Below are 12,714 nucleotides of genomic sequence, written 5' to 3'. Positions count from 1 at the left end.
TTTTAATAAGTCTGTAGAAATGCACTGCTCTACAAGACACCTTCTCCACTGTTTTAATAAGTCTGTAGAAGTACACTGGTCTACAAGACGCCTTCCCCACTGTTTTAATGAGTCTGTAGAAATACACTGCTCTACAAGACGCCTTCTCCACTATTTTAATAAGTCTGTAGAAATGCACTGCTCTACAAGACGCCTTCCCCACGGTTTTAATGAGTCTGTAGAAATACACTGCTCTACAAGACACCTTCTCCACTGTTTTAATAAGTCTGTAGAAATGCACTGCTCTACAAGACACCTTCTCCACTGTTTTAATAAGTCTGTAGAAATGCACTGCTCTACAAGACGCCTTCCCCACTGTTTTAATAAGTCTGTGTTGAAAATGTCAAAAAAGTGACAAACATTGAAAAAAAGCATCAAAAGTGTTGAAAAAAAAGGACAGAAACGTAAGAAAAACTTAAAACATCGATAAGAAGCATCAACAGAAGTGTTGATTTTCTATTTTGACGGGATGACAACACAAGGGTTGACTTTAGGACATTATGCAGTTACTTTCTTACAAAGTTTGACTGGATATTAAAGTGTATTTTTGTGTTCCTCCTGCAGCACCGGCATCCGTCCGTGGCCTCCATGTGGCGCCCTCCGCCCCAGACGGCCTCCGTGTTTCTTGGCGGGCCGGTGCTGGCCACAGCGAGCTCTTCAGGGTTCTGCTGATGGACCGGGATGAGGTTCTGCTGGAGAACATCACTCTGCCAAACAGCGCTACCTCCGCTGAGCTGCACGGCCTGCAGCCTGGGACACGGTACACTGTCACCGTGGTAACGGAGGCCGTCGGCCTACAGAGCTCCGCCTCCAAACAGGCATTTACAGGTATTATGGGATATTCCTAAAGGGGAACTTTCGTAAATAATCACTACTTTTAGCGTGTTTAGAGCAGCATATCTCCACATTTAAATTGGTGAATTAAGAGTTTATTTCAACCGGACCAGAGTGGTGATTGTTGGAACAATAGAAAGATGAACCAGTAACCACTAATAAAGGATATTATAAAGCTTTTATGTGACCCCCTCCCCTAGCCCCCTGTCCCGTGCCGCAGCTGCGTGTCCGCCACACTGATGAATCCTCCTTGAGTGTGGTGTGGAGTCGCCCGCTCGGTGAATGGGACGGCTTTACCGTGCTGCTCCGACAGGCGGATGCCCCCCCCATCCTGTCTCAGAGGAATCTCCCTGGGGGGGCCAGAGGGTGCATCTTCAACATCCTGACCCCAGGACGCCTCTACAATATCACCGTGACAACCAACAGTGGCAACTTGAGCACCTCGGCAGCCTTGCCCGCACGGACCCGTATGTATTTATATTTCATGTGATATTGTAGGCAAGGCAAGGCAAGGCCGCTTTATTTGTATAGCACATTTCAGCAACAGGGCAATTCATAGTGCTTTACACAAAATCAGTTAAAAAATAAAAACAGTTAAAAAATAAAAACAGATAAAACACGTGAATTAAAAATAGAAATATTAAGACACATAAAACACAAGAGTAAAAGTTACAGTGCAGCATAAGAAATTAAACATTAAAAGAACATCATTTAAAGAAAGGCAACATCAAAAAGAAAGGTCTTCAGCCTTGATTTAAAAGAACTGAGAGTAACAGCAGATCTGCAGGTTTCTGGGAGTTTATTTCTGATATGAGGAGCATAGAAACTGAAAGCTGCTTCACCCTGTTTAGTTCTGACTCTGGGGACACAAAGTAGACCTGTCCCAGATGACCTCGAGGTCCTAAACCATTTACAGGTATTAATACACATACACTCACAGAAGTTGTGTTTCCTGTGACGTTGTGTTCCCTCTGATGTTGTGTTTCCTGCGGCGAGGTGTTACCTGTGACGTTGTGTTCCCTGTGATGTTGTGTTCCCTGTGATGTTGGGTTTCTTATGACGTTGTGTTCCCTGTGAGGTTGTGTTTCCTGTGACGTTGTGTTCCCTGTGACGTTGTGACGTTGTGTTTCCTGTGACGTTGTGTTCCCTGTAACGTTGTGTTCCCTTTGATGTTGTGTTCCCTGTGACGTGTTTCCTGTGACATTGTGTTCCCTGTGACGTTGTGTTCCCTTTGACGTTGTCTTCCCTCTGATGTTGTGTTCCCTGTGATGTTGTGTTCCCTCTGATGTTGTTTTCCCTGTGATGTTGTGTTCCCTGTGACGTTGTGTTCCCTTTGACGTTGTGTTCCCTCTGATGTTGTGTTCCCTGTGACGTTGTGTTCCCTCTGATGTTGTTTTCCCTGTGATGTGGTGTTCCCTGTGACGTTGTGTTCCCTGTGACATTGTGTTCCCTGTGACGTTGTGTTCCCGTTGACGTTGTCTTCCCTCTGATGTTGTGTTCCCTGTGATGTTGTGTTCCCTCTGATGTTTTCCCTGTGATGTTGTGTTTCCTGTGACATTGTGTTCCCTGTGACGTTGTGTTCCCTCTGATGTTGTGTTCCCTGTGACGTTGTGTTCCCTCAGATGTTGTTTTCCCTGTGACGTTGTGTTCCCTGTGACGTTGTGTTTCCTGTGACGTTGTGTTCCCTGTGACGTTTTGTTCCCTGTGATGTTGTGTTCCCTGTGACGTTGTGTTCTCTGTGACATTGTGTTTCCTGTGACGTTGTTTTCCCTGTGACGTTGTGTTTCCTGTGGCATTGTACTCCCTGTGACGTTGTGTTTCCTGTGACGTTGTGTTCGCTGTGACGTTATGTTCCCTCTGATGTTGTGTTCCCTGTGATGTTGTGTTGCCTGTGATGTTGTGTTCCCTGTGACGTTGTGTTCCCTGTGATGTTGTATTCCCTGTGACGTTGTTTTCCGTGTGACGTTGTGTTTCCTGTGACGTTGTGTTCCCTGTGATGTTGTTTTCCCTGTGACGTTGTGTTCCCTGCCAGGTCCGGCCCAGGTCGGCGGTTTGCGGGTCTCTAACCTCGGCAGCACCGACACCCTGCAGACGCAGTGGGACCGCGCCACCGGAGACCTGGACTCGTACCGCATCCTTCTGGTGCACGACAGCAGCGTCATCAAGAACGAGAGCGTGGCGGCGGACGCCCCCGGCGTAGCGTTCCAGGGTCTGAGGCCCGGCGCCCTCTACCAGGTGGTGGTGACGTCGGTCCGAGCTGGACAGACGTCCAGACAGACCATCGCAGAGGGACGCACGGGTATGACCACAAAGGGATTATTCACAAAACTGACTTTATTAAGTCTACACAGAGTACACTGAAGACACTGATGTTATGTCATAAACAATATGACCCTATACATTATATGAATATAACCCTCCTGTTGTCCTCGGGTTACATCAGAACCATTTTTAATAAGTTTCTCTATCAGATATGTGGGATTGGTTCAACTAAAATAAAGCAGGAACGTGTCAGGAATTTTCAGGAAAACAACAGGAACGCTGTGAAGGTCAGAGACTTCCTGTTAGTCAAGGACTTCCTGTCAGGACGAGCTTCACTGTACTGCTCAGGGAGGAATATTACAGTTTTAAAATATTTAACTCCTTTTACACATACCTCACATAGTATATATATATACTGTATATATATATATATATAGATATATATATATATATATATATATATATATATATATATATATATATACTCTCCCCCCATTTGTTTGACTCCGTCAGAAAAAGCAAAATAAACTCTCCCTTCATCTCTCTCTCTATCTGTCTCTCTGTCTCCCCCTCCAGCGCCAGCTGCGGTTGCCGAGGTGATGGTCAGTAACCACGGCCGTATGGACTTCCTGAGCGTGTCGTGGCGTCCTGCGGCCGGGGACGTGGACGGCTACGTGGTGACGCTGAGCGACAGCAGGGGGACGCTCCACGCCGTCTCCGTGGTTACGTCCAGCCCCGAGTGCGTCTTCACGTCGCTGGTGTCCGGACGCCTCTACAACGTCTCCGTCTCCGCGCGCAGCGGCGCCCAGCTCAGCCACACCATCGTCCAGCAGAGGACGCGTACGTCCAACACATAACTTAATAAAATCAAATAGTACTTAATAATAAGAATGAATATTTTTGTTATTATTTTTGTGACTAACCCCCGTCTCCCTCCCAGAGCCGGCCCCGGTCCAGAACCCAACGGCGACGCACGGCGCCCGGGACGACTACCTGAAGGTGTACTGGCGCCCGGCGGCCGGGGACGTGGACTTCTATGTGGTGTCCATCCGGCACAACAATGCGCTGGTGCAGAACCTGACGGTGCAGGGGACCCAGGCCCAGTTCAGTGGCCTGGTGCCCGGCAGACTCTACACCGTGCTGGTGAGCACCTGGAGCGGGACGGCCCAGACCAGCACCTCCACCCACGGACGCACCCGTGAGACCCTCCATCTATACTTCCATCATCCATCCATCCATCATCCATTTATACTTCCATCATCCATCCATCCATCATCCATCTATACCTCCATTATCCGGTCTCTGGTCGTGGCTAACCTGTCTCTCTCTCTAACCTCTCTGTCTCTCTCTAACCTGTCTCAATCTAACCTGTCTGTCTCTCTATAACCTGTCCGTCTCTCTCTCTAACCTCTCTGTCTCTTTCTGACCCGTCTCTCTTTCTAACCTGTTTCTCTCTCTCTAACCTGTCTCTCTCTCTCTAACCTGTCTGTCTCTCTATAACCTGTCCGTCTCTCTCTCTAACCTGTCTGTCTCTCTAACTTTTCTCTCTCTAACCTGTCTCTCACTCTAACCTGTCCGTCTTTCTCTCTAACCTGTCTGTCTCTCTCTACCCTGTCTGTCTCTCTGTAGTCCCGGCGGCGGTCCGGTCTCTGGTCCTGGCAGACCAGGGGACCGAGGACCTGCGGGTGACGTGGTTGGCGGCCCCGGGCGACGTGGACCACTACGAGGTGCAGCTGCTGTTTAACGACATGAAGGTGTTTCCCCCGGTGACGCTGGGCGCCAGCGTGGGGGCGTGCTCGCTGGCGTCCCTCACACCCGGACGTCTCTACAAGATCCTAGTGTCCACCTTCAGTGGACCCAACCAGAGGACCCGCTTCATCCAGGGACGCACAGGTCAGGACAGCCCGGACAATACTGTCTCTCAGACTCATTTACCAAAATCATAGGAGAGACCCAACAGTAGAAAGACAACAGTAGAGAGACAGCAACAGAGAGACAGCAGAAGAGAGACAGCAGTTGAGAGACAACAGTAGAGAGACAACAGAGAGACAACAGTAGAGAGACAACAGTAGAGAGACAATAGTAGAGAGACAACAGAAGAGAGACAACAGTAGAGACAACAGTAGAGAGACAACAGTAAAGAGACAACAGAGAGACAACAGTAGAGAGACAGCAGAAGAGAGACAGCAGTTGAGAGACAACAGTAGAGAGACAACAGTAGCGAGACAACAGAAAGACAACAGTAGAGAGACAGCAGTAGAGAGACAACAGTAGAGAGACAACAGAGGGACAACAGTAGACAAAGTGTCTCTAAATATGACTCTAAAGGAGACTTTATGCCAGTGACATCCTACCAGGTGTCTCCTCCTGACCCGATGGGGGTGAGACCCTCTCATGCTCTACATGTCCTCTCCTGTCTCACAGTGGCAGGACGGCTTTGTCTTGGTTCTTTTCAACATTTTACCTGTTTATTTATGTGTCTGTTTACGTTTTTTAAAGACAGCTTCTTGTGTTCCAGTTCCCAGTAAAGTGAAGAACATACAGGTGAGTAACGGGGGGGACAGCAGCAGTCTGCAGGTGAGCTGGACCCCTGGCCCGGGGGACGTGGACGGGTACTCTGTGTTTCTGTCCCAAGAGGACAGACAGCTGGACGTCCGTCCCATCCTCAAGCAGCACAGCGAGGTGACGTTTGGCTCGCTGCAGCCGGGACAGACGTACACCGTGACGGTCCAGTCGGTCAGCGGAGACCTGGTCAACAACAACACGGCCGCCGGGCGCACCGGTAACGCAGTACTACACTTTACTGCACTCTGCTACACTTTACTGCACTCTTCTACACTTTACTGCACTCTGCTACGCTTTACTGAACTCTGCTACACTTTACTGCACTCTGCTACACTTTACTGCACTCTGCTACACTTTACTGCACTCTGCTACGCTTTACTGAACTCTGCTACGCTTTACTGAACTCTGCTACACTTTACTGCACTCTGCTACACTTAACTGCACTCTGCTACACTTCACTGCACTCTGCTACGCTTTACTGCACTCTGCTACACTTTACTGCACTCTGCTACACTTCACTGTACTCTGCTACGCTTTACTGCACTCTGCTGAACTTTACTGCACTCTACTATGCTTTACTGCACTACTGCACTTTCACAGACCATATACTGTAGTATGTGTCGTACACAATCCGTCCTGCCTGCACGATCCGTTCTGCGAATGCGTATGATGATCACGCATGCCCATAAATACGTAGCTGAATCCTGGCTGTTTCCGACACTGTCGGTACCACGCATGCGTCGGAACACTTGACGGCCGGGCGTCACAACGGACAGCTTTTATTTTTTTTATTTTTTTTTATTAACAAAGAACAATTTTATCGCCAGTATGTACATATACAAAAAGTCAATACCAGAGGTGCATATACAGAATATAAATATATATACTCTACCGGTCAAAAGTTTGGGGCCACTTACAAATGTCCATTCCACTCCATTATGGACAGGATACCAGCTGATCTGGGTGGGGGGGGGCTGATCTTTAATGCAATATCTACATTTCCCATTATCAGCAACCATTCATCCAATGTTCCAAAGGCCCATTTTGTTTACTAATCTGATATTATTTTAAAAAACTAACTAAGAAAACATTAAACAACCCTTTTGCAATGATGTAAGCACATAATGTAATCTGATTACTGCCCTGGTTAAAGGAACAAGGCACCTGATCTCAGCTGGGATTCTGTCTAGAATGGAGTCCAATGGAGATTTGGGAGTGACCCCAAACTTTTGACCGGTAGTGTACATTTTGAAAAAATTATATATTAGTATTTTTGTAGGCTAGACTTTTTTGTAGTTCACAAGTGCTCAACATGTAATCTACACTTTTTAGTAGTTCAGATATTTATTTTTTAACAAAGGTATTTAAATTAAGACTGGTCACTGATCCAAAACTGTGTACCAGGCATAGGTGACATTATTTTCAAGTGATTAACATGTAATCTAATAACACCTGTGAAGTACATATACCATAAATGCCAGCTATAGGTTAACCAACTGGTTTAAATGAAGAGGAAACACTAAAAAACAAATTTACTTTTCACAAAGCATGGAGTGGCTTGCTGTTTTGACTTCCTACTCCATGCTGGCAAAATGATAAGGTCTTTTGACTCCATGGTTTCCTATAAAGATAAAACAACGTTCAGATCTCCATGGACACAGCTTCACTTAAAGAGGTGTATCTGCTGGACTAATGTCAACACATTATGCAACTTACTGGCAAACTGGCTTCACTTTGCCTCCATGTAGGGACTATATGCAGGTCAGCAATGTGGACATCCATTCCCTGAAGATTATTGTATGTCCGACAACGCAAATTTATAAGTGTAAGTCATTGGGGGAAAATACAAATCCATCCATGTCTCCGGGCTGCCTCCTCTACCAGCCTGAAGCACGCATTCTCAATCTGAAAGCACAGAATGTTTTCCATAATTGCAAAAAAAGTCATTAGAACCATTGAAACTCTTCAAGGCAACATCCACTTACTTTGCTCTCCACCTCCTCATCCAGCCCCAAGCTCCAAAAGTCCCTTCTAAGACACGTTGGGCCATCCAGAACTATGATTTCATTTGCTGGACGTGCTCTGTCCAGCACATGGGTCAGCTAAAAATAACCAAAAATAACCATGATGACACCAACAAGCTGTGCATGTCTACTATCCAGATTATATTGGAACACACCAGTTGTTCTTGTGGGGACCTAACTTCTTAGACCACTGTGGACCTCTGTTAGCATACTGGTGGTCTACCAGTCTGTCCTCTGCCCTCTTGGACCACAGTGGACCTCTGTTAGCATACTGGTGGTCTACCAGTCTGTCCTCTGCCCTCTTGGACCACAGTGGACCTTTTTTGGCATACTGGTGGTCCACCAGTGTAATGTCCTCTGCATCCTCGTGGGTGCCCTCTGGTTCACAGCTTTTGTCTACACAACAGGAATGTAATCTACACTTTTTAATAGTTCAGATATATTTTTTTTTAATAAAGATATTTAAATTAAGACTGGTCACTGATCCAAAACTGTGTACCAGGCATAGGTGAAATTATTAGTAAGTGATCAACATGTAATCTAATAACAACAAAATTGCCTAAGGGCAAGGTATTGAACAAAATTGTCTGACATTTTGCTTTTGTTGCGTTCAAGTGTGGAACAGACGACAAAAGAAATGGAACGGATCGTGCAGTGTCATGAATGGTCGTAAAACAAGACTATCATCTGCGCATTCGTGGCGATCTCGCGCATGTGCACGACTGATCGTGCAGTGTTGTGAACCCTCATAAAACCCAATTGTCATCTGCGCATGCGTGAACATCTTGCGCATGCGCAGAAAGGATCGTGCAGGTCACCGACAGTACGTATGCATAATATGTCCCTGTTTGTGTGTGTGTCTCTGTGTGTGTCTGTTTGTGTGGGTGTGTGTCTGTGTGTGTGTGTGTCTGTGTGTGTGTGTGTGTGTCTGTGTGTGTCTGTGTGTCTGTCTGTGTGTGTGTGTGTGTGTGTGTGTGTGTGTATGTGTGTGTGTGTGTGTGTGTTTGTGTGTGTGTCCAGTCCCTGCAGCGGTGACCAGTCTCCAGGTGGACCCCCTCTCCACCTCCAGCCTGGCGCTGCGCTGGCAGGAAGCTCTCGGCGTGGCAGACGGCTACTTCCTGCAGCTCCTGGACAACACAGGAAGTCAGCTGACTCACTACTCCCTGCCCTCCGGAATCACAGCGTTCACGTTCCACGACCTCACCCCCGGGAGAAAGTACCAAGTCATGGTCCAGACCACCAGCGGGGGGGTCCACAGCCTGGGGGTCAGCGCCGCTGCTCGCACACGTAAGACCTTGGATAGATGGAAGGATGGATGGATGGATTCATGGATAGATGGATAGATGGACGGATAGACGGCTGGATGGATGGATAGATGGATAGATGGACGGATGGACGGCTGGATGGATAGATGGATGGATGGATGGATGGATGGATAGATGGATGGATGGACGGACGGATGGATGGATAGATAGATGGAAGGATGGATAGATGGATGGATGGATGGATAGATGGATGGATGGATAAACGGATGAATAGATGGATGGATAGATGGACGGATGGATAGATGGATGGACGGATAGATTAATGGATAGATGGACGGATGGATAGATGGATGGATAGACGGACGGATGGATAGATGGATGGATGGATGAATGGATGTATAGAGAGATGGATGGATGGAGATATGGATTGACAGATGGATGGATGGATGGATGGAGAGATGGACGGAGAGAGATATATAGATAGATGAAAGTGCCTTTGTGTATTAATGAAAGTATTGTTGTGTATTAATGAAAGTATTGTTGTGTATTAATGAAAGTGTTGTTGTCTATTAATGATAGTGTTGTGTATTAATGAAAGTATTTTTGTGTATTAATGAAAGTATTGTGTATTAATAAAAGTGTTGTTGTGTATTAGTGAAAGTGTTGTTGTCTATTAATAATAGTGTTGTGTATTAATGATAGTGTCATTATGTCTTAGTGAAAGTGCCGTTGTGTGTTGTTGTGTATCAATGACACTGTCGTTGGATATTATAATTAATTAAGTGTGTTCCTTCCTCCTCTCCAGGCCCTGCATGCATCTCCGATCTCTCGGTTGAAGCCAACTCCTCCACCGCTCTATCGTTCCGCTGGTCTCCGCCTGACGGAGAATTCGACCACTACGACATCTTGTTGTATAAAAGCGACGAGTCGCTGCAGGAGCGACGCCGCGGCCAGTCCAGCAGTCAGCAGGCCTCCTTCCAGGGTCTCCGGCCTGGCGCCGTGTACCGCATGGTGGTGGTCACGCTCAGCGGAGAATACAGCAACCAATCAACTGCCTGGGCCCGCACAGGTGAGCAACCAATCAGCTGTCTGGGCCCACACAGGTGAGCAACCAATCAGCTGTCTGGGCCCGCACAGGTGAGCAACCAATCAGCTGTCTGGGCCCGCACAGGTGAGCAACCAATCAGCTCTCTGGGCCCGCAAAGGTAAGCAACCAATCAGCTGTCTGGGCCCGCACAGGTGAGCAACCAATCAGATCTCTGGGCCCACACAGGTGAGCAACCAATCAGCTGTCTGGGTCTGGTGGTTACAGTTGAGTTTAGGTGACAAAATGTGAGCGTTATGCGGTGACAACAAAATTTTAGCATTATTAATAATAAATGAACTTCATGAATCATCATTTCATTGTCTGTTAACAGTAAAATATGTAAGAAAGTTTAGATCGAATAAAGTGTCCTCTGTCTGGTCGCTAGTCCCGGCCGCCGTGGCGTCTCTGACGGCTCGCAGTGGGAACCAGTCAGACGCTCTCTGGGTGAGCTGGGAGCGTGGCGGCGGCGATCTGAGCGGCTTCCTGCTGTCGCTCTACAACCTGGACGGCTCCCAGCGTTCCAAGCAGACGCTGGGTCCGGAGGTCAAACAGTTCTTCTTCTCGGACTTGGTTCCTGGGCGGCTGTACCGGGCCGAGCTGAAGACTCTCAGCGGAGAGCTTAGCAACAGCGTCAGCAAGCTGGGGCGCACCGGTGAGACATAAATGATGCTCATGGAATACCAGGGAATATTAGGGAATACCAGGAAATACCAGGGAATACCAGGCAATACCAGGGAACATTAGGGAATACCAGGGAATACTACGGAATACCAGGAAATACTAGGAAATACCAGGCAATAGCAGGGAGTACCACGGAATGTCAAGGAATACCAGTGAATAGCAGGGAATATCAGGGAATAATATACGTCTGAGACAATTAGTTAATTATAAAAGCGGTTATTATAGTCTCTAACCATTGATTAATTATGATGAATTATAATTAATAATTAATTAACTCACTGCAGAGAGCATGAACCCCCCCCCCCCCCCCCCCCTAACAGGAAGCCTTTTCCTGTGTGTGGTGCTCAGCTCCGAGTCCTCCCGGGTCCATCTTGTTTAGAGGGGTCACCAACACCTCCCTTGAGATCACGTGGAGCGTTCCCGCCCACTCTGACTTCGACGACTTCGACCTGGACTGGACTCCTCGGGACCAGCTGGCCGTCATCAACCCGTACCACAGCCCCACGGCCGGCAGCCGCATCCTGAGAGGGATGTTCCCCGGCCGGCGGTACGCCTTCACCCTGCGCAGCGTCAGCGGCGCCGCCGGGCCCAGCACCACGCGCACCTACAGCACCCCCATCCACAACAGCATCCGCACCAGTAGGTGGCAGCACATTATAACAACATAGCACCATAATAACAACATAGCACCTTCATAGCACCTTCATAACAACATAGCACCTTCATAGCACGTTCATAACGAAATAGCACCTTCCTAACATGGCACTTTCATAACAACATAGCACCTTCATAACAACATAGCACCTTCATAACATAGAACTTTCCTAACAACATAGCACCTTCATAGCACCTTCATAACAACATAGCACCTTCATAGCACCTTCATAACAACATAGCACCTTCATAACATGGCACTTTCATAACAACATAGCACCTCCATAACATTGCACTTTCTTAACAACATAGCACCTTCATAACAACATAGTACCTTCATAACATAGCACCTTCATAACAACATAGATAGACATTACATCATAAAATTACATAACATTGGATCATGAGTATCTGTATTTGTGTATTTGTGAATTTGTGTGTCTGCAGAGCCGGAGCGAGTGCGCGGCCTACACTGCCGTCCTCAGAGCTCGACCTCTATCTCGTGTGTGTGGGCGCCGCCGGACGCCGACTATGACTCGTACACCATCGAGTGTCTGCGGCAGGACTCACGGGTCCTGGTCTACTCGCGGCGCACCGGCAGGGACACCACGGCGTACCACATCACGCAGCTGGAGCCGCACCGGCGCTACAGCGTCTCGGTGAAGGTCATCTCGGACGGGACAACCAGCGCCGAGGCCCGGGACAGCGTGGTCACCATGATCGACCGTGAGCACTGCAGACTACTCCTTTTAACAATAATAACAATAATAACAATAATAATAATAACTAGAAAATTCCGCAGATATGTTATCAGTGAGGCTCCTACTTGGTGCACATGCAAATAGCAATACAACTTAATAACATATAATAAGTGGCTTAACCCTTCAGAGATATAACTTTAAAACCTATTTAAGACGTTAGGACGTGTGTGTGTGTCTGTCTGTGTGTCTGAGAGAGAGGGAGACAGATAGATGTCCACAGACAGACATACAGAGTATGGTTGCCTGGTTACTAAGGACCAGTAGGAAGCCTTTCATCTCTGTGATGTCATCTCTTTGATCTGTAATCAGTTAACGATACACTTGTCACCTGCTGTCACCAGCTATTCAGACACTGAACAAGCTCTCAAACAAAGGATCCTATCATCAAAGGGATGCTAGATATCAATAAAATAAGGTGCTCGTGGGCACCAGAAGGCCTTTATGAACGTATTGATATAATATTCATGTGGATAAAGTTATAAATGTGGGCGTATCAGCGATGTAAAAAAGTGCTTTGCTCTGCGTTCTGCTCAGAAATGTGG

The 12,714-nt window shown here is 47.4% G+C and overlaps 1 protein-coding gene across 1 annotated transcript in view; it reads left to right on the top strand.

Annotated features, from left to right (window-relative positions):
• Nucleotides 1-12,714, top strand: part of LOC117948947 (receptor-type tyrosine-protein phosphatase beta-like) — a 43,792-nt gene that overhangs the window by 3,758 nt on the left and 27,320 nt on the right. Inside the window, exons 5-16 of the mRNA XM_034878918.1 lie at nt 604-867; nt 1,074-1,340; nt 2,906-3,172; nt 3,712-3,975; nt 4,076-4,333; nt 4,765-5,028; nt 5,654-5,917; nt 8,745-9,011; nt 9,795-10,058; nt 10,462-10,728; nt 11,106-11,396; nt 11,859-12,141. Of these exons, the coding sequence (XP_034734809.1) occupies nt 604-867; nt 1,074-1,340; nt 2,906-3,172; nt 3,712-3,975; nt 4,076-4,333; nt 4,765-5,028; nt 5,654-5,917; nt 8,745-9,011; nt 9,795-10,058; nt 10,462-10,728; nt 11,106-11,396; nt 11,859-12,141 (3,220 nt within the window). The remainder of the gene's footprint in view (nt 1-603; nt 868-1,073; nt 1,341-2,905; nt 3,173-3,711; nt 3,976-4,075; nt 4,334-4,764; nt 5,029-5,653; nt 5,918-8,744; nt 9,012-9,794; nt 10,059-10,461; nt 10,729-11,105; nt 11,397-11,858; nt 12,142-12,714) is intronic.

The sequence above is a fragment of the Etheostoma cragini genome, chromosome 8, assembly GCF_013103735.1.
Source record: "Etheostoma cragini isolate CJK2018 chromosome 8, CSU_Ecrag_1.0, whole genome shotgun sequence".
NCBI classification, from domain to species: Eukaryota; Metazoa; Chordata; class Actinopteri; order Perciformes; family Percidae; genus Etheostoma; species Etheostoma cragini.
Note: the sequence above shows the minus strand (reverse complement) of the source record. Positions and strands in the feature narration are given on the sequence as shown.